Raw genomic sequence first — 25,133 nt, forward strand, 5'->3', positions numbered from 1 at the left:
ACTGAGATTGCAAGGCACAGTGCCGTGGGAGGTCTGTGCGCGAAATTCGCGGAGCTTAGCCGGGTGTGAGTCAACTTTTTGGTCAATTTCTGTCAGTTAAAAAAATATCAGATCTCCTCACCTTAAGACCGAAGCTCCTCGGCACGCAATGGCAGCAGTTAAGACATTGAAAAAAGCATTACGGAAAGAACTTGCTGGACGGCTCAAATTAGTGACCAGCGAGGTTACTCAAAAAGAATGTAATGTCTCCTACGACGGTGGCAATCGTTCTGCTTTTCATCTCGATCTGACTACAACTTTTTTCATCCACAGCAAAAATTGTCACAGAAAAGCTACTGGGCTCGAATGAATATCGAAACAGTAAGAGTGTCAGTGTGTACATATCCATGGACGGAGAAATCAATACACGAGAGGTCATCCGCAACATTTTTGATACACGTAAAGGCTTTTCTCCAGTAAAAAATTTCTTTACACCACGGATCGCAAATACTAACAATCTCGCCTATAGAAAAAGCTTGCTATGTACCGCGGTTCATGGGATCAGCAACCATGACAATGGTGAAACTCAATTCTTGGGAGGACTTTCTGAGTCTACCAGTCAATAATTGGAACATCCCTGAACCTCCAGCGGACCAGGTCCGAGAAGACGCTTTGGATAAACAGGGTCTGGACTTGATCATTGTTCCGGGAGTAGGCTTTGATGTCGCAGGAAATAGAATAGGCCACGGCAGAGGGTATGTTTAATTTTTAGAAATTCATTCATTGTAGAAGTCTACGTACGACTCACCCATTGGATGGTTTCATTAGGTACTATGACCGGTACATGCAACAATGTGAAGAGTGGGCGGCAAACAACAACCGACAGCCACCCAAGACAGTTGCACTTGCGCTTCGAGAGCAGATAGTGGAGGTTGGCCGAATTCCACTGGAACCAACTGACCGCAAACCAGATGTTATATTAACACCTGATGAAGAGATTCGAGCCAAATAAATCACAGGAAAATTTCAATTCAACTAATTCGTATTTTAATGGGGGATGGGGATCAGGAAATACTATGTTATTTTTTGCAATGGAAGCGATACTGTATCTGAGTCAATTCAATTTTTTTCTGGTGGGGGTTTTCTTTTTAGGTCGATCGACATTCGTTCGGAATGAAGCGTGGAGCCGTTCCAATCTCCAACATTAAAACGCACTAATCGGCTGTCACTATCTATTGCCTTCTGTTATATTTTTTGTATCGGTTTTGGCTGAAATTAGAAAGATCCCGATGAGACCTAATAAAAGAAAAGGAGTTAAAAGGAGTTTCTTGGGCCAAGTCATGGTCTAATTTTGTCTTGATCTCCAACTTACTCTGTCCTTGAGGAGCTGCAATAACTGTGGGTAACTCAAGACATTGTCTGTTCGATCCTCAATGAGATGTGACAAGAACCAGAGACGCAAAGCAGGCTCTCCATCTTCTTTGACCAAGTACAGCTGAGGGTAGTAGTTGCCACGACGCATCTCGCGAATTTTTCCAATGATCATGTTGACCTTTTGGTTGAAAGGGTTTTCTAAGCTGGGCAAAGTGATCTGAGAGTGGTGGATGTGTGAGCATCATGAAAAAGTCATCGGAATAGGAAAAAGCATTTGGTTCTTACCTTGCCGCCACGTAGTCCCTCATAAGACTTAACGTCAAAGAGGTCCAAGCACAACTGTGGGACCACGCCCCGACCCACCCAAATGTAAATGTTCTGGCCGTTTTCTAACAGATAGCATCCGTGAGGCTCAAGCTTTTCTCCAGAGAGGTTGAGTCTTGGAGGAAGAACAACGCCGTTTTCACCAACTTCACCTGCTTCATTGGGCATGTTGTGCAACGAGTATAAAGTAGGATATATGTACGGTATAAGCAACTGTACTGGCATGGTTTTCAAAAGATTCATGGCGTTCGATCTCAAGTCCGTAGGTATTTGCGAGCTTTGTCGTAGACCATCCTAGTAAAATTAAAAACAGCATGGTCAATGGCAGTGACCTATGATTTCAAAATCCTAGCGTCCGACTTACATGTTTCAACAGTCCAAGGGTGAGAGCAGGCAGTAACTTGAGATTGTCACTTATGGTCAGTTGCGGGGTAGAACCGGAGCCAGAGCCAAGGATATGGGTCTTGTAAACACCAAGCATATCAACGACCTTATTGACAATAGCATCTCGAGCATCATCCAACTTGGTTGTCAAGCCACGCTCCACAGCTGCCATGCAAATTGATAAGTACACGCCGACTCTCCTCATTGCATATACCAAAGATTTCTTACCCTTATTAGCCAAGAAGGTAGCCATTGCATATTGGTCGACGCTGCCGTAAAGCTCAGACATAGAGCTTGTAACAGGGAGGCAGGTTGTAAGAACACGGATACGGCGTTCACCATGACAAGTTGAGTGCAACAACGCAGTTTGGAAACAGACAGTGGATGTCTTAATATCGTCCTCAATACCAACTTCAACGCAGTACGATTGATCGCGAGGCACGTTGGGCAGAGCCAAAAGATCGGTGGATCGTACAAAGAAGTTTCCATGGTACGATGTCATACGAATACCCTTGGATGCACGAATTCGAATAACAGCCTCCATACCAACTTGTTCAGCCAACAACTCCGAGAATTCATGAGCAAACTTGAGAGCATCTTCAGTTCGTGCAGCGTTGAATCCAGGATAGAAATAGGTTTGACCGGCGGTATATCTGGGCAAACAGCCTATGAAAAAAAAAAACAAGGGGTTTGGTTAGAGTGTCTCATTGTATCATTCCCATCCAGGCCGTATACTTACTCAATGTAGCGACGTCAGAGTATTGACCACCGAAAATGAGCATATCACATGCCACTTGAGATCTTGAGCAATCAACAGCAAATGACTTGTAGAAAGGTGATGCAGCATTCAACAATGTGGTCTCCTTGGCAGTGCCAAGCAATTTGACATCCTCTCGAGGTTTGAGAGCACCGGTGCCAACATTAGGCAAGGTAGATTGCAAGCAGATAATTTTGCCACCGCTTATGCTCTGAGAATGAATTGAGTTAATGATCTCCCCAACTTTTCCCAATACATGACTGAAACACTTACAACAAGCTTGAAGGCAGCTTGCAAAGCTGAGCCTGCAGCATTCTTAATATTAGTCGTGTCCTTGAACATGTCGGGCAACTTTTCCAAAAAGGATTCGATAACCGGGCGGCTTTCAGTCAAATTCACCAAAAGATCAGTTGGCGCAGGTAAAAAGACATCATCGATTTCGGAAACCAACAGCATTTGAGGCTCAGTGAGGGATGAATTAAAGTTATAAAAGTGCAATGAGCTATCGACAGTGATAAAGGCAACCTTAGTACGGTTCTCTTCATTTGGTATGCGATCCAAGGAATCCAAAATCGTTCTGGCAGCAGTGGCGACCATGCCAGAGTGTACGGCGGAGTACGATACATCGATGACAAACACGTATGCGGGTGGTTGCGGTGGACGAACCATGTACTCTGTTGGAGCGACAAATTCCACGCATCCATAATTCAATTCAGCACGCTTCCATCGATCGGCAGGCTGTGATGTGATAGCATCTCTGTCAAAGGCGGATGGAACTGACATGGGAGGTTGAGCAAAAGGGTTTGCATGACAAAATGATCAGTTTGCAGCACTCACCTTCGTTCAGAAGGAAACACATGTTACATTTCCAGCGTTGGCCACCCTCAACAAAGGTAACAAACGGATTGATGTAGGTACGGCAGCGTCTACAACGGGCAATCACTGTATCCGATACAACAGGCACAGGTTCCTATTGTGCGACGTAAGAAAACAAACAAGCGGGTTAAAATGTGTGGGATCTGGTCACCACGGTAACTGTCTAACTTACATCACCATCCTTAAGGGTTCGATAGGGAGCAATCACAAGTGCCAAAGGAAGTCTGGATTTCTTGAGCAATGCCTCAGTAGCTGGAATAGCATTGATGGTGGAACGTTGATAGGATGGATCAGAGTTGGCAGAGGGTGATGACGTTATGGAAGCCTATTCAAGAAAAGGCGGGTTAGGTGTGTAGAAGATGAAAGGTACGCCAACTAACGAAACTCACATTGGGAGGCAAATTAATGGTAGGAGGTTGGTTATACAGATCCTGAATCTGTGGTGGAATACCCATCAACGACACAGACTGGATTTGCCCAGCTGGCTGCTTCAAAAAATAAAAAAGGGTCAGACACGGAAACACCTCTCAGAACACACACAAAGCAAGCTTTACCTGTGCTCCTCCTGCAAAGCCCATATTGCTGAATTGATTGGTCATATTAGCAACAGGCGCTTGATAAGGCTGCTGCTGTCCGGGTTGCGGTGCTCCTGGCTGTTGCTGTTGTCCATACCCTGGTGATAAAGGAGCTGGCGCACCTTGTTGACCAGTTTGTGAGCCAGGAACAAAGTATTGAGCAGATGAAGCAGCAGGGTTTGAGGGCGCTTGATACTGCTGATCATAAGACTGAGCAGGACTAGGCTGGTCCAAATATGCTTGAGTGATTTGCTGTGGATACATACGCTTGCGACGCTGATGCTCTGCTTGAGACATATGAGAGCTAGTAGGCGACTGAGGCCCATCAGGCAAAGATGCAGACGAATATGAAGGAGTCGGCGCAAGGTTGGCGGGTGGGTTTGCCGCTTGAGCGACAGGGCTCTGGGGCGGCAGCTGACTACCTTGCTGAATGGGCCTAATGGTCTGTGGAGATGCAGATCGGTCGTGTGGCATGGGAGGTCGCATACCGGGTGAAAATGGAGGGCGCACTCCAGCTGCGTTGGGAGGAATGCCATTGTACCCGTTCTGACCTGAACTAGGTCGCGGCGGTGGTTGGAAGCCTTGCTGGTTGGGTGGGAATTGAGGTCTCATAGGGCTGCCTGGTGGAGGTGGAGTACCAGCTGGTCGAAAGGCGGGATTAGGTGGTGGTGTGCCTGTTGGACGATAGCCCATAGGAGGTCTCGGACCGGGTGAGCGATTACCATTGGGATCGATTTGCATAGGTGGCCTTTGAGCCTGAAACGGTGGGGGTTGCTGAGCCATGAGCACGCGTGTTTATAGATCCAAGTAGCGTATACAGATGCCAAAGCCAAATGATCCAACTGATTCTGTTGTAGAACGTTATCAATCAGCGAGCGATGGTCAGTGAGATGCAGATGATATGCTGGCTCCAAAACGTGGAGGTCTGTCTTTTGCGTCAGCTAACCAATTAGAACGCACCTACGTTTTGCTGGGTAAATCAAGCGAGACTGTCTTTTTTCCATCGAACTTTTTTCTTTTTTTTTTTTTTTTCTTCACCCGATAACGTTTAAGCTTTGTTTCCAACCATGCCAGCTGCAGAGATCATTCACAAGAAGGAGAAGAAGCAGAAGAAGGACAAGAAGGATAAGTCCGAATCTAAGCACAGCGAGAAGAAGGAGAAGAAGGAAAAGAAGGAGAAAAAGCGTAAGCACCAAGATACAGCTGACAATACCACCACCGACGACAAGGAACCAAAGAAAGCCAAAAGTACCGCCGACGATTCCGCTGACATCGTTAGCAATGGATACTCAGTTCACCCATCGTTGGCTGAATTGCCTCAATCTGATATCGATGCTTTTTACAAGAAGCATGTTATTGAAGTCAATGGTGATAAATCCTATCGACCTATCATGGAGTTCAGCCAGTCCGGTCTTCCCGCCCAGATGCTGAAGGCTGTCAAGAGCTTCAAGGCACCCACTCCCATTCAAGCCAGTACCTGGCCCATTTCTTTGTCTGGCCGTGATTTGATCGGTATTGCTGAAACTGGATCCGGTAAGACCCTCGCCTTCACCATGCCAGCACTTGTTCATATTCAAGCCAAGCGTCAAGCTGAAGGCTCCAAGAAAGGACCAACTGTTCTTGTTGTCGCCCCTACTCGTGAACTTGCCATGCAATCTCAAGAGCAAGCCGAAGCTGCCGGTAAGGAGTGTGGAGTCACAACGGTCTGTATTTATGGTGGCGTTCCCAAGGATGCTCAAAAGAGGGCCATTCGATCTGGTGTTGATATCATTGTTGCCACACCCGGTCGTTTGATCGATCTTATCGAAGAAGGCGCATGCGATATCAGCAGTGTCTCCTACCTCGTTCTTGATGAGGCCGATCGTATGTTGGATATTGGATTCGAAGATGCCATCCGCAACATCATCTCCAAGACCCGTAAGGATCGCCAAACTCTCATGTTTTCCGCCACTTGGCCAGAAAGTGTTCGCAAATTGGCAAACGACTTTTTGAGAAACCCCATGCGCGTTACTATCGGCTCTCCTGATCTTTCAGCCTCGCAAAATATCACACAAATCGTTGAGGTTTTGGATGATCCTAGACAAAAGGAGCGCAAGCTCACTGAACTTTTGGCCAAATATCACAAGAGCCGCAAGAACCGTGTTTTAGTGTTTGTTCTCTACAAGAAAGAGGCTACTCGCATTGAAAGCTATTTGCAACGACAAGGTTTCAGAGTGGTTGCCATCCATGGTGATAAAAACCAACAACAACGTACACAGGCACTTAGTCAATTCAAGGATGGTAGCTTCCCGCTCATGATCGCTACTGATGTTGCCGCCCGTGGTCTCGATATTCCTGATGTAGAATATGTCTTGAATGTCACCTTCCCCCTTACCATCGAAGATTACGTTCATCGTATCGGTCGTACTGGTCGTGGTGGAAAGAAGGGAATTGCCCATACTATTTTCACGGCCCATGACAAGTCCCACTCTGGAGAACTGATCAATGTCCTCAAACAAGCCAATATGCCCGTCCCAGACGAGTTACTGAAGTTTGGAGGTACCGTCAAGAAGAAGGAACATTCCGCTTACGGAGCTTTCTACAAAGATCTCGGCGACGCTCCCAAGGCCACCAAGATTGTTTTCGACAACGATGACTAGATAGATGCAACTTGGATTTTCAAATTGTAACATAGTTGTCTTTTTCTTTTTACAAGTTTCTTTTTTACTCATCTTTCATCATATACATCCATTTGCAAACTTTTGACTTCGTTTTTTTATTATTCACCATTATAACATCAAAGCTATAACATTCATTATAAAAGTTTATATAGATTGACTAAACCACCTTATATTCTATGAGATTACTCCGCATTATCTTGAGGGGCTGCCTTGGCAGCCTTTCTCGCACTTTGTCTTTCAGCTAGGGTTTTATCGCGGGCTTCTGAGGTGGATCCATATCGATGCATATAGTAGTGTGACCACATATGTTTCAAGCTTCTCCTTGAACCCATTATCTCCTTTACGTCCACCATTTTTCCATGTTTTTCAAACAGTTCAATAAGTTCCTTCGTTTCTTCTTCTGACCATGGGCTTCGATCAATGGAAGGGTCGAGGTAGTACTTGTAATGAGCAAATATGTTGCGGGTAGTTCGGTGAATACCAGTGACTTCTTTGATCTTCAGCCAATTCTTATCTCCAAACTTCTGTACTGCAGTGAGAATCTTTGCATCCTCGATCGGCGTATATCGACCTACCAAAAAAAAAAAAAAAAGAATTTCCTTGAGTAAGTCTATCCATTTAGGACATGGCACTTTTGCGTCAAGAATACAAACCTCGAGTGTGTGAAGGATTCAATTGGTACATAAATCTTTCATAGCATTGTTTTCGATTTCGGGTTTTTACAGCATCAGCTACTGCTGACCAGTCCACCAAGTTGCCTTCTTTGTGGAACCTTGGTATAGCTTCCATGAGCTTTTCATCTTCAATTTTTGACCATGCACCGCGTTTGTGTTGTGGGTCCAATGCCTCCATCCAAGTTCGACGAACCGTCAGTGGATCACGTTTCCGTGGCATCTCTGCTGCTACTTTAACCCAATCGTTTTCGCCGTATTTCTCCACCAAGTTCCTCAGAGCTTCAATCTCCTTTTTCTGATATGGTCCATAGAAAACGTCTTTCGCGGTGATTGCCTTGTATCGATTAAGTATAGCAGGCGGCGCACGGTGGTCGAATTCTGAGGCGATGCGCGACCATTGCCTTGGATACTTTGAGTACAACTGTAGTAATTTCTTGTCCTCTTCCGGTGTAAATTTGCGACGGGATATGGCATGCTTCTGTTCGATTTGGATCTTTGGCAATGTCTGACCAGCAGTTCTTGGTAATTGTACCGTTGTATTGTAGAGTCGCTTACCCAAAGGTTGTGTGAGCAGGGAGCTTGTTTTGGATATACACCATGCTAGTAACATTTTGGTAACAGACAACAGAAATGTGAAAGGTCACAGAAATCTTGTCACGATCAAATATAAAAGCTCCGGCATAAAATTCAGCTATTTTCGAGCTTTTCAACATCACTATGAGAGTTCTCGTTACCGGTGCATCTGGCTTATTGGGCCGAGCAGTTTATCAGAATTTCAAAAAGAATGGCCACGAAGGTATTAAAAAATGTGGTTACAGCTTCTGACAATGAGTACTCATTTGGTTTCCCTTCGACCCCGTAGTTATTGGCACTGCTCATTCGCGTGCAAAGGGTGACCTTTACAAGGTATGATATGCAGTACACTTGAGCTTTATCTGACCAACTTTAATAATGTCGTTTTGTAGCTTGATTTGACGTTGGAGTCAAACATCAAGGAGTTCGTTGACGCTCATAAACCTGACGCCATTATTCATTGCGCTGCTGAAAGACGTCCGGATGTTGCTGAAAAAGATCAAGTTGGAACTGAATTTGTAAGTTTTCTTGTTATCAATAGTCTATTCAGCGCACAGAGGGATTTATAGAGCCAAAATTTCTTCAGCTCAATGTGCAAGTTCCAAAAGATATTGCCAAAATCAGCAAGGCAAACGGCATTTTCTTGATTTACATCAGTACAGATTATGTGTTTGATGGCACACAACCTCCTTACCATGCCATAGGCGGCAAGCCCAATCCATTGAACTTTTATGGAAAAACAAAGCTAGCTGGCGAGAAGGCTATTCAAGAAGTTTACCCCGAGGCAACTATTTTGCGCGTTCCCATTCTGTAAGTTGGTGAAAGACTCTAATGCTGCCAAAGAAACACTTGTTGACACAATTTTTAATTCTGTTTATAGGTATGGAAAAACAGAATATAATGGAGAATCTGCTGTAAACACCTTGGTCGATGTCGTAATGGTATGTAAAGCAATAACGTTGATCTAAGTTGATTATATGCTGACAATGATTGTAGAATCAATCAAAACCTTCCAAAATGGATGATGCCGCAGTCCGTTACCCCACCAATGTGGAAGATGTTGCAAGAGTCCTTGTAGACCTGACTAGTAAGTATACCGTGGTTTATAGTGAGCCGCCAAGCTGAAGTCTCTAATAACCATGGTACTGCAGGCGCTAAGTTAGAGCAAGGCAAGGACATTCACGGTGTTTACCATTTCAGCAGCGAGAAATCGTATACCAAGTATGCGATGTGCCGTAAGTCATATATCCGTGTTTTCTATTGCTAAGTTGCATGTTATGACCAACACCTTCCCGTCTCGTAGAAACCTTCGCCAAATCTCTTCATGTCCCACTAGAACATGTAGAACCAGTTGATACATCCAATGACGCAGGCAGTGGTAAGGCAATATCTAAAGGATACAACCCATGTTGAAAACACCTCTCACCATATATATTCAATAGCTTCACGACCTAAGGATGCTCATTTATCAAACGACCGCCTAGAGCAATCCGGTATCAGCACCTTCAATGTCGATTTTGATACTTGGTGGGACAGACACATCAAGCCTAGCAAATAGGGATCATCTTCACACCAACATTGGCCTCCAATACAGTAGTTGGTAAAAGGAATACCTTCATTTAATATGATGGAGATAAAAAAAAAGAAATATTATAACAGGAACCACATTTCGCGCCTTTTTGTCTACCAAAGGTATCCTTGATTTACATAAACTGTATCGAGAATATCATGTTAGTTACCAATTCAAAGAATGGAGGGCGGCTCCGTTTCACTTACCTGTCCTAAATAGCTTTCTGCGACAGTTCTGGCTCTCTTATTCACACTGAGTTTCATTTCCGAAATCTCTCTGTCTACAGCCTCCATGAAGTGAACGATGAAATCAACCAGCTTGTGCTTGTACATTTGTTCAGTGTGGGTGTTTGTGATCAAGAAAGAGATATCGTAGCCCTACACAAGAGTAATTAGATATTGAAAAAGAAATGAATGCTGTCCTGCATAAATTGCCAAGAGCACTTACATCGACGGGCTTTCGGCGAAGGATAACAAAGTTATCAGCTCGCATCATCATAAATCGTGAGAATTTGTGGCAAAGAATAGTCTCCAAGTCATCTGCTTGCTTGATTTTGATGCTGATGCGAACGGAATTCACAGATGTCTCGATGAGAACCTGCTCATTTTCGTTGCGAGAGATCATTAGCGGGTTCATGATAACCTCTTTTGACGTGCTACGAAGGATGCAAGTCCATGTCAGCGTGTATTGAGCTTGGGTCGATGGTATATATCGCGAAAAAGAGCCTTACCCTGCTTCAATTTCTGGCTTGTTGTGTCGCTCAACCACCTGTGACGAGAAGTTCTCGACGCACATCGCAGCGGTCAGAGTGGAGCGAACAGCTGTAAGATAAGGACGAAGTGTATTCGACTAGTGTAATAGGTTAGCAGGGTTTCGTTCCAAGGCATTATAGAACGGAGGAGATGTGTACCATTGCCCAAGGGTTATAAGGATGACTGGTTGAAGATTTAGCACTGCGAACGAGTCGGGGAAAGGTAACCAACCTCAAAATTGAAAAGACGTCATTTCACAAGTCTGGCCGTGTCCCACAGTGACTTTTTGCATTTTTTTTTTTATCATTCTGCTCATCGACTTATGGCGACCCAATTGTGCGAGCAGTGTGTTCAAGCATTGGGTGCATTTGACTATGTTGCGGCCAACAAACTGGCTGCTCGCGTTTTGAAGGTAGTTTTGCTTGCATAGATGAAAAGTATTTCTTCTCGTACTGACTTTGTTGCAACTGACCTTGTCGGGGATTACAATACCCGTTGAGTAGATTAGTCCAACTCTCGGAAGCATACTTTCGAAGCTCACTAATTGTGAGAGTATCTTTACGCAACTGTCCTTTCTTAAACCGAAATGGTTCTTCCGAAAAGACAATGTATGTTAGGGTTGCTGAGCGGTGCTTGTGATATATTAGTATACTGATCCCTGCTGCTCAGTTTTTGACTTCAATGTATATCAACCTTGGTGAAGAAATACCGCGGCATCTCCCAGCTATGGAGGCGACTGGATTGATTGTTGGCGCTGATTCACCTGAAGAGCATGATATGGATCTGATCCTTGCTGCGCTGAAAGATGTCACCAAGGTTCGACAAGGTCACATCAGAATGTAAGCCGTGATAGGTGGGGTGTCGCATAGTACGTTCAAATTAGTTAACATACAGAAAATTAGATATCGTTCTATGGCCACTTACTTGTTAGAGTCATCCTCAACTCTAACGCTGGATGAGGTTGAGGCATTATATAACATGACCAACGAGATGGGGCTGCCTGATAGAATCGGCTTACTAGGAGTGAGCATAGAGAAGGAAATGAACGTATTATATGCTTTATTGAAGGCTCGAGATTCCATTGTATATTATGCATTTCAAGATACATGTATATCGTTATATGAATGTCGGCAAGATTTGAATGAATGGAAAAAACTGGTACAAGAACAAGAGTTTCCGGAGGTAATGAGTGCATAGAGTTTGAAAGCGAGAGAGCTTCATTGGAGAGAAAGCGACTAACAACTGGGTTGACATCCAGAAATCATCTGTAAATAGTCAAGAATCCCGCTCAAGCTCTACATGGCGATCTCTGTTCTTTGGTATGGCTGATGTAAGTTCGAATTCTTAAGCTCAAGTACGTTCGCCGGTTTCATAACAACCGAGCTTCTAGGGTTCCAAAGGATACAGTAGGGGTGACATATTGCCACATACAATTCGTTGGCAAATGGCATATCTCGAAAATTTGACCTCAAAAACGACCCTATATTTCAACTCCATATTGCTGGCCAAGGAAAGGAAAATCGTTTCCAACGATGATCCAGAACGATCTCTTTGGAAAGGGTTAAGGATAGACTACCATGATCAGTAAGTGTCAGTAGAAGGACCTACTAAGTAGCGTAAATTGACTAACAGAATGAATAGAATATGCTCGTTCCGAAAGCGTTACTCTGCCCTAAGCATTGCCTTCATATATGAGGTCTCGCCCGACATTCCGTTTCATCCCCATGGATACGTTTGCTCAGACACATCATATGAAAGTCCTCAAGGCGTACATTCATTCCCATTTATCTATTACTACCCAAAGGTACGAGAAAACGGAAGTATTAAATGTCAACTGCATATCTTATCTCACCCAATAATTAGCCCCCATCTAGAGAACATCTGCCAAATATCATTACCATGATTCAAAGTTGTTCACCAAAGCTGAATGATCCCAAAGCAACGCCTTTACATTTTTTTGATACCAAACTTGCAAGCACATACTATTTAATGCGTGTAGACCCTCGAGTGGTTATGGTAATTATCTATCTAGATCAACATGCTCATCCAGAACAAGCTGCAATTGATTTTATGGAAAACTTGGTGAAGTCCTTGCGTGGAGCCCAAGTAGTCTCAGACCTGATGTCCACAGACTGAAAATGACGGATCTATTTGTTTACATGCTTTTTGACAGGCATCTTCATCAGGGTAAATGCTTCAACTGGTTTGAAAGCCCTGTTAAATAAAGTGGTATTACACTTATTTAAAATGCATATGGAGAGCAATATCCACTTACCAGCAATATCACACTATCGAAGTTGTGTTCTATTTCATGATGTTGCAACACTGACCAAGATCGAATCTCGCCTCTCTTGTCGATGACGATTAAAGACCGTCTAGCCACTCCTGTTTCCTCGTCTAGAACTTGGAAATCCCGAGTTATTCGTTTTGTGGTATCCGCAACTACATACAGAAAGATGGTTGAATACATATACACGCGATCGAATGGTAAGTAGACAGAATATATCGAGGTACTCGATTCTATAACACTTACCTAGGGGGAATTTTGCCGCCGCTGCTGGAAACTCGCGTTGAAGGAAAGCGTAGTGACAGTGCTCAGTGTCCACCGAAATGGCCAGTGCCCGTGCATTCAAAGTTGAGATGTCGTCCACGCGAGCATTGAGAGCTCGAATGTCCCTTACAGCAGTAGGAGTACTAGGAAAAAAAAACTTTTAGCAACGTTCGAAGAAGAATACATATTCGAAACAAGGGACGTACAAGTCGTAGTCGTAAAATAATAACACAGTGTTACAAACGTGGAGAAAGTCTTTTGTGGAGATCTTGACAATCTCGTCGTGCCAAACCGAAACACCGTCAAATAGTGGAGCACGACGGAAGGTCTCTAAAGCGGCTGCCTGTTGACCGATTTTTTCAACAGGATCATATTCTTTGACTCGTTTGGAAACTTGATTTTTTTCGTCAGTTTCCCGCGAGCGCTTGTTTGCTGACATGGTTTGAGCCTGCTGGGTATGAAGACGAAAGAGAGAGTCGGGGCAATTGACTTTGGTGATAGGAGAGAAATTTTTGACGTGGAGGTAAAGGTAGACAGGCTGAAGAATAATTACATGAACTTCCCACCCGAGCTTTGTCAGCTCAGGTGTGATAGATTTGAGACAAACGATTTAACAAGTTCCTTATAAGGTGCAGTCCGCAAAGTAATCTCACGCTGAAGGCACTTTGGCAGTTTGTTGCGGGTGATTTCACCATAAAGCCAATATGCTAATGTGGTTCTCCAACGTCCTTCCAGCAGACACAGCATCAATAAAATATTGTTTATCATGAGCCAACGTAAGATCAGTATTGATCAATCTATGAATGACAAGTCTAACCACATACTTTTCACCATGTCGGAAGCAAAAGTCTTTTCATGAATCACATTTGTGTTGCAACTATCAGAAACTACATATGTCACAAACTGACGGCCACTGAGGGGATGTCACGCATGGAATGGTGAAGTTTTGTGACAACCCATTTTTATACCTCATTTTTTGCGGACACTTGCTAGTTATAACCTCGAAGGGCCTCTCGAATCTGTCGTGCCTAACGAGGCAGAGGTATCAGGTCCATTCAATCATAATGTTTTTCGTTTAAAAATACCTCACCACTGCGTGCACACGGGGCTTTAAAGGTTTCTCACGCATAGGAAGGCGTGTGTATGTTCATATGCTTTGCAAGGTAGTTTAATTTGCAACAGGAATTCCTTCACTTGTCTGTTGAAAAAGAAAAAATAACATACCAACCACATATACATTTACTTTGTTGGAGTAGCGCAGATTTGCACAATCTGTGAAAGTCCTCATTACACTCGGCGTACTGAGAAGCATAGGTCAATTCTTTTAAGCTGACTTATTTTGCAGACGGTCAAACGTTTTCTACTTATTTCATCATCCTTTCATCGAGTTGAACGCTTGTCTTCTCTACAACGAAACCACAATTCAAAGTTTTCAGTCATCAACTATATAGCATCAAAGTACAGTGAGCTCAACGCACTTTACTGCCGTATCCTCACTCATTGTTGGTGGCTATGAGATGATATTGAGCCTATACGGCTTGTCTTGCAGAGCAGTCACCTTAACCATTCAAAGTACGTCGGGTTATACTCGAACGCACAACAGATTTATTTGCCATGAATGACCACCGCGCCAAGCCCAACAACTGTGCCTGCTGGCGTAGCGTTATGGAAAGGGTTGGTCACGCCAGCCGGGCTAAGGTTTAAAGCTTGGCGCGTCCCAGTTTTACATAATTCCTTATTGATAAAATCGAGAAACCAGCGCCATGTGGTTAACCATTTGCACGTATCAGGCACTAACTTCCGTGGAAGGCCCAAAAAACTTTCACAGCCACAGCATCACACGCACGACCATTGTTGGACAACCACGTTGACAAATTTGGTTTCAAACAAGGCAGCGGAAAAGCAGCTGACATCATTTGTTTTCCGTGGACCTGGAAGTTAGAAACGCCTTGGCATTCTATCTTGCAATTGTCATAGAATGAACCAAGCTATCCTCTCAGTCATATAACTTGAAAGAGTAAGGTACATTTATGTCAATTACAATTAATACACTAGGCTTAAACTATTGGTGCACAAACAGCTCTCCATCGACGGGCTTAGAATGCTGAAATGGGGACGTAAAAGTCAAATAACCTTCACAAATAACCATGCTCCGAAATTGCAAAATAACACGCCGAGACTTAGAGAAGGATATTTCAGGTCGCCTTCTCACCCCCAAACCCCCCAGTCCCCCAAGTTCCCTATTACACAGCGAGTGGTGTAACGAAAATCAAATAAACCTGTGTATTACTTACGGCTGCGGATTTTGAAAAACATTTCGTTGTGCTCGAAGTGGATGGCCTGCTGCAACAAAAATAATGATGTCGTTCTTAACGAAATAGACCGTTCAACCCGTAAGCCTCGCGTCATCTGAAAAATAGAAAACCTTTCTTAAATTAGGATAAAGATGCACCGTATAGCCTTCAACCCGATTACTCCCAGCATGTGCTCTACGAGCCTCAAAACAAATCATCGGGAGTCAATTGACCATGCACGAAAGGTATCATATTTACATATGGCTGGCTTCCGAACCAATTCGTCATCGACGTAGCTCTCTATCGTGATGTCAGCTACCAGTCTCTTTTTTTTCCTAATATTGCTGTTTTGACAGTCATCGGCAAGGTCGTTCGTCGTTGAATACCTTATTGACTGGAAATGTGCTCGTAATCATTTGACAAACTTTGTATTATGGTGTATATGAAAGTGGTAAACACTGGTATGAATGATAGGCGAAATGTTGAGCTATAATCATGATATGCTTTCAATAAGTCAATCAGCCAAATGCCTCCATATATGTATATAGAAAAGAGAAATGAATGCAAAATATAGTTTTATTGTATGCTCTGGTAAATACGGACCGAAGTTCGTTATACTTGGAGATTTATGCCTTGGCAAGGGGAGCAGCTCTATCCCAAGCTTGATAGCCTTCATTGATTTCCTTTTCAAATTTCTTGAGGTTGATACCACGCTTAACGGTATCTTTATCACTTCGCTCAAGGTGATGTCCTATAGGAAGAATAACTACCGCCTCTGGATGCTGAACTCTTGACCATGCCATAACAGTATTGTTATATTCTTCTACAGCTTTCCAGATACTATCGCGAGCCTTGCTTTCATCTTCCACATTATTCCAGTTCAATTCGACAACAAGAAGGGGTCCACGGCGACCATGACCGACAAGTTGACATTCTTCGATTTCCTGGAGAGGACGAAGAGCATTTTCCCAAGGAACAGGATTAGTATTGAGACCCATAGAGTGGATCAACATCAGATCTCGTCGACCAACATAGACCCATTTTCCAGACTTTGGAGGAGATTCTTCAAACACATCGTTCGTATGGTATATGCCGCCTTTGGCAATACCGAGGTTCAGAGCTAGAGCTGGCGAATCGTTTACTAGAAGTTCATATTGGTTTTCTTCGATATGTTCCCATTTGACATGATAATCGTTTGCAGACACAAACGAGTCCCAGTGCTCATGTGTTGGCTCATTTCGTAGCGGATATGTCCCTATTTCGGTGCACGCAATAGCGGCCCTCTAAAGGTTATAAAAATGAATTTGTAAGTGATGATATAGCCAAATGATGAAACTTCTTCGCCTGCCTACTTACAACATTTATGCCTAAATTTCGTAGCTCATTTGCGATGTTGCTGGAGAGCTTTCCACCTCCAACTTCTATCGCTTTCAGTCTGCGTAAATAATCCAACTCTGGACTATTCTTCTTGCCATATGTTTCCAAAATTGCTTCAGCAAGAATGGGATGTATGATGAGACAATCAGCATTTGGAAGAGCTTTTACGCTGGTGATGACTTCGGGTAGAGTCCTATGGTTAGGGTTTTTGGCTAATGGAAGCGCCAAGGATGCACAAATGTTAGCGGCTGACACGGCCACAATACCTCCCATTCCATGATATCTTGAAATTAAAATAATAAGAGATTATTATCTTCCTAGGTCAATTGAGCATGGCTGTTATTGTAGCTTTTGCTTATACCTACAGTAGCCCCGTGGTTATTGTAGCCTTACGAATAGCAAATGGTGGACTGGCTAGGAAGGATTTGTTGGCGTGCCAAATAGGCTTTGGAGCAGAACTACTGGTCCCCGAGGTGTGAATGATGAAGGAACAATTGTCTCCTTCATCTCTCGTTTTATCGTAGTCAAATGGCTTTAGGTCCCTTTTCAGTTCATCAACAGGATCAAATTCGATCATGCGAACTAATTGGACACCTTCCATTTGTGCAGCCAACGTTTTGGCACGCACATAAAATACGCTATCGGCTATCAGGACTTTGGCATCTATGCTTTCCAGTAGTGACAGTATGCCAGCATCTGAATTCAAAGGGCTGATATGCATATAGGCATGCTGCATTCGTTGCACTGAAAAGCCGGTCAATAGCGTCTGGGCAGTATTAGAACCTAGCGTAGCTACGACCAGAGGAGGGTTGGGAACCGACTTTGGTGCCATCTTACTAATGGTATTTTTATCTGCCTTTGGTAGTAACATAACGTACTGAGCAGCCAAATGGTTCAACAAGTCATCGGTTCCTTTGAACGTCAACTCTCTATAATGTTCAGCATTTACGGGTTCAGGATAATAGAACCAAGGGTGGTTGGGCTTATCCTGGGACCTATATGTGAAGATTTGATGAAAGGAAGTAGGTTTAGGAAGATGTGATGAGTTGGTCATATATAGAAATAATAATTTTAATGCACGTAGATCCAGAATGATACTCTTTATATCATTGATAAAGGTTTTGTGAGCGGCAAGTTTGACCCAAAAATACAGGAAATTGACCGTAGCTGCTAGAATGGCCGCCAAGTACAAGATCAGAAACGTTTATCGCGGGCTGTAATTTTTTCATTGCCAGCTTAGCCATAGCCCCAGCAGTCAGCTAATTGTCTAACGGGTTGAAAAACATACAATATCACCATGCACGTTAATTCTCTTTCAAATATGAATGTGAAGTTGTGAAAAGTGTTGTGTATGCTATGTTAGCTCGAGTTTCACGAAGGGTGGCAGTCGCAAATTTAGCAATTTATTGCCCAGGACTCTGTCGATGCCGGAGTCATTGAGAATTTAAGAGGGTTAAGAAGGCAAGAATCAAACGTATTAGACAAAGCGTAAAAAGGAAGTCGGTAGAAGTTAAGGGAAAATAGTTTTCTGGAGATTTATTGCTTACACCTCGCTTTTATATGGTGAGGACATAGATACAGATCATATTGATTGGCATATAGCTAAACTATCTGATTGATTGCATATTACTTGCAACTTTATTTGTATGTCTTGTTGATTGAATGGTCTCTCAAGAGAAACTCCGTTGTACTTGAAGATTTATGCCTTGGCAAGAGGAGCAGCTGTATCCCAGTTCTGGTAACCTCGATTTATCTCCTGTTCAAATTTCTTGACGTTGACACCACGCTTAACAGTTTCCTTATCACATCGCTCAAGGTGGTATCCTCTAGGAAGAATAACTACCGCCTCTGGATGCTGAACTCTTGACCATGCCATAACAGTTTTGTTATATTCTTCTACAGCTTTCCAGATACTATCGTGAGCCTTGCTTTCGTCTTCCACATTATTCCAGTTCAACTCGACAACAAGAAGGGGTCCACGGCGACCATGACCGACAAGTTGACATTCTTCGATTTCCTGGAGAGGCCGAAGAGCATTTTCCCAAGGAACAGGATTAGTATTGAGACCCATAGAGTGGATCAACATCAGATCTCGTCGACCAACATAGACCCATTTTCCAGACTTTGGAGGAGATTCTTCAAACACATCGTTCGTATGGAATATGCCGTTTTTGGGAATACCGAGGTTCAGAGCTAGAGCTGGAGCATCGTAAACTAGAAGTTCATAATGATTTCCTTCAATATGCTCCCATTTGACATGATAATCGTTTGTGGGAACGAACGCATCCCAGTTTTCCTTGGTTGGTTCATTTCGTAGCGGATATGTCCCTATTTCGGTGCTTCCAATAGCGGACCTCTGAAGTTCATAGACAATGAATACTTTAGTGACGATCTAGCCAAGGGATGATGCATCTTCGCCTGTCAACTTACAACATTAATGCCTAGACCTCGTAGCTCATTTGCGACGTTACTTGAGAGCTTGCCTCCTCCAACGCCTATCTCTTCTAGTCTGCGTAAATACTCTAACTCAGGGCTATTGTTCTTGCCATATGTTTCCAAAATTGCTTCAGCAAGAATGGGATGAATAATGAGACGGTTAGCGTTTGGGAGAGCTTTGACGCTGTTGATGACTTCGGATAGAGTCCTATGGTTAGGATTTTTGGCCAAAGGTAGCGCCATGGATGCACCAATGTTAGCCGCAAAGATGGCCACAGCACCTCCCATTCCATGATATCTTTAATACGAATAACAAAAAGTTATTATCATACCAAGTCAATTGAGGATTCTGGTTGTTATATTTGTTACTTATACATACAGTAGCCCCGTGGTTATTGTAGCCTTACGAACACCAAATGGTGGAATGGCTAGGAAGGATTTGTTTGCGTGCCAAATAGGCTTTGGAGCAGAACTACTGGTCCCTGATGTGTGAATGATAATGGAACAATCGTCTCCTTCATCTCTTGTTTTATCGTAGTCAAATGGCTTGAGATCCTTTTTCAGTTCATCAACAGGATCAAATTCGATCATACGAACAAGATGGACGCCTTGTATCTGTGCAGCCAAACTTTCAGCTCGCGCATAGAACACGCTATCTGCTATCAGGACTTTGGCATCCATGCTCTCCAGTAGCGATAGTATGCCAGCATCTGAATTCAACGGGCTGATATGCATATAAGCATGATGCATTCGCTGCGCTGCAAGGCCAGTCAAAAGCGTCTGGACAGTGTTAGAACCTAGCGTAGCCACAACCACAGGAGGGTTGGGAACCGAATTAGGTGTCGTCTTACTGATGGTACTTTCATCTGCCTTTGGTAGTAACACAGAATACTGAGCAGCCAAATGATTCAACAAGTCATCGGTTCCTTTGAACGTTAACTCTCTATAATGTTCAGCATTTACGGGTTCAGGATAATAGAACCAAGGGTGGTTGGGTTGATCCTGGGACCGGTATGTGAATATCTGGTGAAAGGAAGTAGGTTTAGGAAGATCTGATGTGTTGGGCTGCATGATAAGATTGTAATGTAAGAAGATAGATTTCCCCTTTATATTCTGGAAAAAGGGTATACCGGGCCGCAAATTAGAGTCAACAGTGCCGTGGCTGCACTAGGTCAGAACTTTGCTTTAGTGTGATCTGGGATTATTTTTTTCCTCTACCAGGCTCTAGCATTAGTCTTTTACGTAAATAACAGCATCATGCACCTAAGCCTCATGTATATATGCAAGATTTTACTACGCCATGAATTACACTCTGCTCTTCCAAGTATAAGAAGTCCTATCAGAAATCGCTGCAGTTCCATAACGTGCTACCATCATCGTTCAATGATCTAGTGATATAGTCGCCATTTGGTTTTCAATGGTTGGAAATATGAAAATTGGGTTTGCTATTGAATGGCAGAAAACGTTATTCTATATTGAAAATGTTTTAGTGACATTCGCGAATATCTGACAAATTCCAGTCAGCAACGCTTTGTCATTGCGTGTGATGACATCAAGTTCTTCACAGCCTGCACAAGAGGCTAAGTGGGAAAAAAAGGTTCAATTGTACATCGGCTAACTTCAGCGACTGAGGCTATGCAAGGTTCACAAAGTATGCTGGTCTCATAATGTTGCAAAACCGTCAGCTCTAAATGTCTAGTGCGTTTTTAAGCCAGCTCCCTCTGTTGTAATAACTATTGTGGCATACAAAAATTTGATGGTATATAGCATGGTTAGCATGAAGAGGCTGGTGAAACAAGTAAAACGATTCAAGTGAAATTTTTGGCATTGGTAAAACCACTCGTCGACCTTGGATGAAATATCTCGCGGCATTTCACAAGGTATTATCAAATTCCGGTTGTTCGTTTTTCCATTTCTTCATAATATTCATGCTTCTTTTAACAATGACCCATCATGCTTTACGTGAAATCAGTGATATAAAAAGCTTACGCTTTGAAGACTCATATTCTGGCCATAATGCTAAAGAAACAGGTAATATCCTAAAAGTTGGATACTATACCGTCAATTGCGATGTTGAATTGTCAATTTCATGGCTGCTGTAATCTTATTTGAAGTAGACTATGATAAATAGTAAACGCATTAGAGCCTTACGCTCGAGATACGCTCCTCGACGCTTATCACGACAGCAGATTGTCGGGGTATTTTCCATTCATCATGGCGGCTTCCTTTAACCATGTTTCCTTTTCTATGTCTCTCACACTTATGGCTAGAGGGGCACACTTAAAGCAATCATTGCCACAGTAATAGACAAATGGGTATATACAAAGTAGTTATGTTATAACCGTGGATGAGTTTATTCTGAGCGAGCATAGTATTCTACAATGTCCGCTCAGTCATCTTCTAGAACCCAAACCTTCACTGTTCTACCATCTTCATCTATGGCTGTTTCATCGTCGTCAAGGTCAATAACGCCATTGTCTGCTTGTGATGTGGAAGCCGCTGGAACTGACCCATTGCCAAGTGCTGCTCTTTTGGCATGGTTGGCCATCTCGTCACCTTCTTCTCGCTTACGCTTTCCAAGAGACTCTGGCTCCATAATCGCCGGTCGTGTAGGTCCAGAAAGCTCGAAGGATGCACCATTTTTGAGCGTTACCGATGTTCTGAGGTAAAATTAATTAGATGCAAGGTTTATGACGAATGCTTTCTTCACAATTAACGTATATGGACTTACGCATGCTGGAGAACCAGATTAACCCCGGTATCGTCATCGACTTCGTCATCTTTGATATTAAGAATCTTTCCATCTTCTAATGCTAGCGCATCTAATGTCTTCTCTGCATTATCATCAAATTCAATGTCGTATAATAATCTAGGGTAATCAAGATATTAGAATATTTGTTGATGGCCAGTACGTACTTACGTATCCTAGCAATACCTGTCTCCTTCTAAGATGGTGACTTCCTCGCTCATACCAAGACCTCCGGTCTCTGTGGAAGCCGTGACAACGTTATTCAACAGAGACTGAAGTGTTGTATGATGAATATCAATCTTGAGCCCAATATTCCTCGTCCTGCATACTGCACAGTCTGCTTGTGGTTCAGAATTGGCTTCAAGTACAAGTAATCCCGGACGTCGAGTCACTTGCTTGAGGTAAGTCTGATGAACAAGCAAAATAAGTAACCAGACCTTGTATAGAATGAATGAGAGCAGTTTGCAGTTCTCCCCACTTACTCTTTTGGTCTGTGATAACTGCCCGTTGAGTATCTTGTATGCCTGCATAACTACGATACCAGCAATGACTGCGTTGGTAGTTGCAATAGCCGGGATGATATTACCAGCCATGGCTGTAATTAAGAGAGTTGTTAGTACTACTAACGAATGTTTTGTCATAGCATATATAAACAGCCTTACATTTAACATCAAATCTGCTTTTGCGTTCAATTTTGAATATGGTGGATCGCAAGTTACTGGCTGCGGTAACAAAGTCCATCGCATCGTTATCGTCCTTATCAAACACAAGAATGTTGGTGGGATTATCTTTCTTAGCATCAAGCAATCGCGTCGAAAGTCTCGTCAAACTGGAGTGTGATTTAGTATAAACTTTCGTTGACTATTCTCAGCTTTGCCATAGGAACGTACCTGTCCACGAACATATCAAAGCATTCTCGGACGTTCCATGTATGTTGGTCTTTGAGCCCATTGACATCAGATGTCATTTGAGCTTGCATAGTAGCAGCTAGCTCATCATAGTAAAGTGGTGTTGGTGGGGTACGATTTTTCCACATGTCCTCCATACTTAGAAGCCTTTGAATATCTCCCGTAAAAATCTTGTCAAATACTGCTTTGCCGTATTCATCTGATCCCATGGCCTCCTTTATCTTCCGCAGCTCCTCGGTTTCTCTTGCAAGAGCCTCTATTTCTTGAGCTATTCACGGTCACGTTCATATGATATTAATATGTATTAGTTGCTGATTTTTCATCTAAAGATTGAACATACCATTTTCGTCAGATGTTTCTTTCTGATATGCTTCTTCCTCTTCCTCTTCTGAGTTTCCAAATAATTGATTAAATAGGTAACTCTTTGCCCAAACGATACAGTGAATTGGAGCACTGGGAGTGCTTCGTATAGTACAGACTGGATATGTCGTAGGCGTGACTTTCGGCGTACAGTCAAAACACTCAGTGACATCCTTCTTGATGACATAAGCTTGGCCCAAGTAACCAGTTGTACCAGATTCGATCAAAGGGACATCCGCAGCCAAGCACATCATATTTACATGCCGCCGAGCATCTGAAATTTCACCATGTTGAGCGCTAGTATACTTTCGCGTTCTCCATTCAAATCGAGCTTACCAAGGTTGTCAAGAGCGTTGAGAACAAGATCAAATCCTTTGAACCATTCAACGCTGAACTCCTTGTCTTTGATATTAGCGTGATGTGATGTTATATTTGCGGCTGGGTTGAATTTTAGAGCTGATTCTTTCGCGACCTTTAATTTATCATCAATATATAAATACTTGAGTTATCATCATGAACGCAATGGGTATCTGCATTGAATACGTTAACTTACATGTGCCTTTGATTTTTTGATGTGCTGCTTCTGGAATAAAAACTGTCTGTTTAAATTTGAGAGGTCAATTGTATCTAAATCCACCTGTTTGATAACATATTAGAAAAACGTTCATATCTGTGAAATAGTCATGTTGCTATTTCACCGAGTCCTACTAGCTATGGATAGTGCTTACCACTTCTATGTTTTTGAATCCCGAGAGGACGAGGTTTTTAAGCAGTTCACAACCGATTCCTCCAGCTCCAACCATTAAAACACGACTTGAAGCCACTCTTTGGTGTAATGTTTGGCCTAGGACAGCTATATTATTTGATTCGCGCGACATGGTTGATGCGGGCAATGAGGTTTGTGCTGGTGAGACAGAGAGCGAGCGCTTAGGCAGGGTGGGTGGCTTTGCACTGGCAAATAATTCAGAGACCGCTACGCTTGTTTATTTCCCAATTTTTTGAGCTCCATTTGAGGTTTACAAAAAAAATTAGTCCTCCCCTTGTCTTCGCTCCATTATGAATCCATCACAGCGAGTTTTAAGAGCTTTCCCAGCAAGAAGCGTTCGCTGCTATTCATCATCTAGCTCAGACTATATACCTGGACGACGTGGATATGCTCCAGGATTCAATGCTCCTGTCAACACTCGCAACAGCCCTAAACCATCAAGGAAGACCCCGCTAGAAACTACCCTAGCTTCACATTTACCGAGTGGTGAGAATGCCCAGCGAAAATCCGAATCAAAGTCTGGCATGAACGCATATCGGGAAGCTGTTCGTTCTAAGCGATTTGAGTATGCCCAAGAATTATTGACTGCTCATGCACAACGACGACAGCAATCTTTGCAAAAGCAAGAAGAAAATTTCAAACAATTGGACTCCCAACGACAACAGTTGCTTAGTGAAAAACAAGCTGCCATTTCTCATGAACAAGAAGTTATACATGAACTTGAGCTTGATTCAGCTTTACCAACTACTGAATCCGAGACTTTGGCCGCCCGGGACGCACACCGACTTGAAAACTTAAGAGCTCAGAAGCGCGAACAATCCGATGCTCGACTCAACAAGTTACTTGCTATCTATCACGACTCCAACAACTTCATAACAAGAGAGAATTTGGATAGCAAGCTCAGTGCTTTGGTCCACCAGGAAAACCGACCACCTTTTATGCAGACTTACGATGATCTCAAGACGTCGCAAGAAGTTGGCGATGTTCAACAATTGCAAAGAAGAGAAGCCATGTTGAGAGATGTCATGGAAGGCACTGTCAGTGGTCAGCATGTTGGTGCTCGTGCTGTTCGGGAGTGGGTGGAGAAGAATTAAATTCTTCAACCAAATGTTAAATATACAAATAGATAAAAGTATCTTGCACTTTCATTCAAGTCAACCTCAAAATAAATGGCCCATAATAGACATGTATTTG

General features: G+C 43.1%; 11 protein-coding genes across 11 annotated transcripts; 4 read left to right on the forward strand and 7 right to left on the reverse strand.

Annotated features, from left to right (window-relative positions):
• The first annotated feature begins 108 nt into the window (after positions 1-108).
• K450DRAFT_256308 (uncharacterized protein) lies at positions 109-1,290 on the forward strand. Its single transcript, XM_051591488.1, has 4 exons — positions 109-239; positions 313-438; positions 509-734; positions 808-1,290. Exons 1-4 carry the CDS (start codon positions 149-151, stop codon positions 989-991), a joined length of 627 nt encoding a protein of 208 aa, XP_051441585.1. The 5' UTR covers positions 109-148; the 3' UTR covers positions 992-1,290.
• On the reverse strand, positions 1,123-5,187 carry K450DRAFT_256310 (uncharacterized protein). Its single transcript, XM_051591489.1, has 11 exons — positions 4,249-5,187; positions 4,084-4,179; positions 3,867-4,019; positions 3,656-3,788; positions 3,092-3,594; positions 2,801-3,029; positions 2,290-2,727; positions 2,042-2,226; positions 1,639-1,971; positions 1,352-1,570; positions 1,123-1,275 (listed from the first exon to the last, which is right to left on the reverse strand). The coding sequence occupies exons 1-11, from the start codon at positions 5,050-5,052 to the stop codon at positions 1,255-1,257; spliced, it is 3,114 nt and encodes a 1,037-aa protein (XP_051441586.1). The 5' UTR covers positions 5,053-5,187; the 3' UTR covers positions 1,123-1,254.
• Positions 5,188-5,315: 128 nt separating this feature from the next.
• Positions 5,316-7,010, forward strand: K450DRAFT_256314 (uncharacterized protein). The gene has a single exon (XM_051591490.1). The coding sequence runs from the start codon at positions 5,337-5,339 to the stop codon at positions 6,906-6,908; it is 1,572 nt and encodes a 523-aa protein (XP_051441587.1). The 5' UTR covers positions 5,316-5,336; the 3' UTR covers positions 6,909-7,010.
• Positions 7,011-7,425: 415 nt separating this feature from the next.
• On the reverse strand, positions 7,426-8,262 carry K450DRAFT_256317 (uncharacterized protein). The gene has a single exon (XM_051591491.1). It carries the CDS (start codon positions 8,211-8,213, stop codon positions 7,569-7,571), a length of 645 nt encoding a protein of 214 aa, XP_051441588.1. The 5' UTR covers positions 8,214-8,262; the 3' UTR covers positions 7,426-7,568.
• Positions 8,263-9,806: 1,544 nt separating this feature from the next.
• Positions 9,807-10,802, reverse strand: K450DRAFT_256327 (uncharacterized protein). The gene is made up of 5 exons (XM_051591492.1): positions 10,657-10,802; positions 10,477-10,595; positions 10,194-10,401; positions 9,953-10,123; positions 9,807-9,888 (listed from the first exon to the last, which is right to left on the reverse strand). Exons 1-5 carry the CDS (start codon positions 10,657-10,659, stop codon positions 9,880-9,882), a joined length of 510 nt encoding a protein of 169 aa, XP_051441589.1. The 5' UTR covers positions 10,660-10,802; the 3' UTR covers positions 9,807-9,879.
• A 5-nt stretch (positions 10,803-10,807) lies between these two features.
• On the forward strand, positions 10,808-12,687 carry K450DRAFT_256332 (uncharacterized protein). Its single transcript, XM_051591493.1, has 8 exons — positions 10,808-10,910; positions 11,002-11,106; positions 11,168-11,337; positions 11,401-11,680; positions 11,757-11,828; positions 11,889-12,082; positions 12,140-12,302; positions 12,362-12,687. Exons 1-8 carry the CDS (start codon positions 10,821-10,823, stop codon positions 12,632-12,634), a joined length of 1,347 nt encoding a protein of 448 aa, XP_051441590.1. The 5' UTR covers positions 10,808-10,820; the 3' UTR covers positions 12,635-12,687.
• Positions 12,688-12,694: 7 nt separating this feature from the next.
• On the reverse strand, positions 12,695-13,488 carry K450DRAFT_274611 (uncharacterized protein; the record flags this gene model as incomplete). Its single annotated transcript, XM_051593128.1, has 4 exons — positions 12,695-12,712; positions 12,774-12,940; positions 13,032-13,192; positions 13,256-13,488. 4 exons carry the CDS (start codon positions 13,486-13,488, stop codon positions 12,695-12,697), a joined length of 579 nt encoding a protein of 192 aa, XP_051441591.1.
• Positions 13,489-15,969: 2,481 nt separating this feature from the next.
• K450DRAFT_274612 (uncharacterized protein) lies at positions 15,970-17,774 on the reverse strand (the record flags this gene model as incomplete). Its single annotated transcript, XM_051593129.1, has 3 exons — positions 15,970-16,626; positions 16,700-17,003; positions 17,086-17,774. The coding sequence occupies 3 exons, from the start codon at positions 17,772-17,774 to the stop codon at positions 15,970-15,972; spliced, it is 1,650 nt and encodes a 549-aa protein (XP_051441592.1).
• A 645-nt stretch (positions 17,775-18,419) lies between these two features.
• K450DRAFT_274613 (uncharacterized protein) lies at positions 18,420-20,227 on the reverse strand (the record flags this gene model as incomplete). Its single annotated transcript, XM_051593130.1, has 3 exons — positions 18,420-19,076; positions 19,151-19,454; positions 19,536-20,227. 3 exons carry the CDS (start codon positions 20,225-20,227, stop codon positions 18,420-18,422), a joined length of 1,653 nt encoding a protein of 550 aa, XP_051441593.1.
• Positions 20,228-21,472: 1,245 nt separating this feature from the next.
• On the reverse strand, positions 21,473-24,088 carry K450DRAFT_256340 (uncharacterized protein). Its single transcript, XM_051591494.1, has 10 exons — positions 23,902-24,088; positions 23,727-23,810; positions 23,510-23,645; positions 23,154-23,447; positions 22,796-23,081; positions 22,568-22,734; positions 22,388-22,500; positions 22,092-22,312; positions 21,888-22,025; positions 21,473-21,816 (listed from the first exon to the last, which is right to left on the reverse strand). Exons 1-10 carry the CDS (start codon positions 24,049-24,051, stop codon positions 21,546-21,548), a joined length of 1,860 nt encoding a protein of 619 aa, XP_051441594.1. The 5' UTR covers positions 24,052-24,088; the 3' UTR covers positions 21,473-21,545.
• A 119-nt stretch (positions 24,089-24,207) lies between these two features.
• Positions 24,208-25,128, forward strand: K450DRAFT_302638 (uncharacterized protein). The gene has a single exon (XM_051593776.1). It carries the CDS (start codon positions 24,230-24,232, stop codon positions 25,031-25,033), a length of 804 nt encoding a protein of 267 aa, XP_051441595.1. The 5' UTR covers positions 24,208-24,229; the 3' UTR covers positions 25,034-25,128.
• The last annotated feature ends 5 nt before the right edge of the window (positions 25,129-25,133 follow it).

Source organism: Umbelopsis ramanniana, assembly GCF_025399195.1.
Source record: "Umbelopsis ramanniana AG unplaced genomic scaffold K450scaffold_62, whole genome shotgun sequence".
NCBI classification, from domain to species: Eukaryota; Fungi; Mucoromycota; class Umbelopsidomycetes; order Umbelopsidales; family Umbelopsidaceae; genus Umbelopsis; species Umbelopsis ramanniana.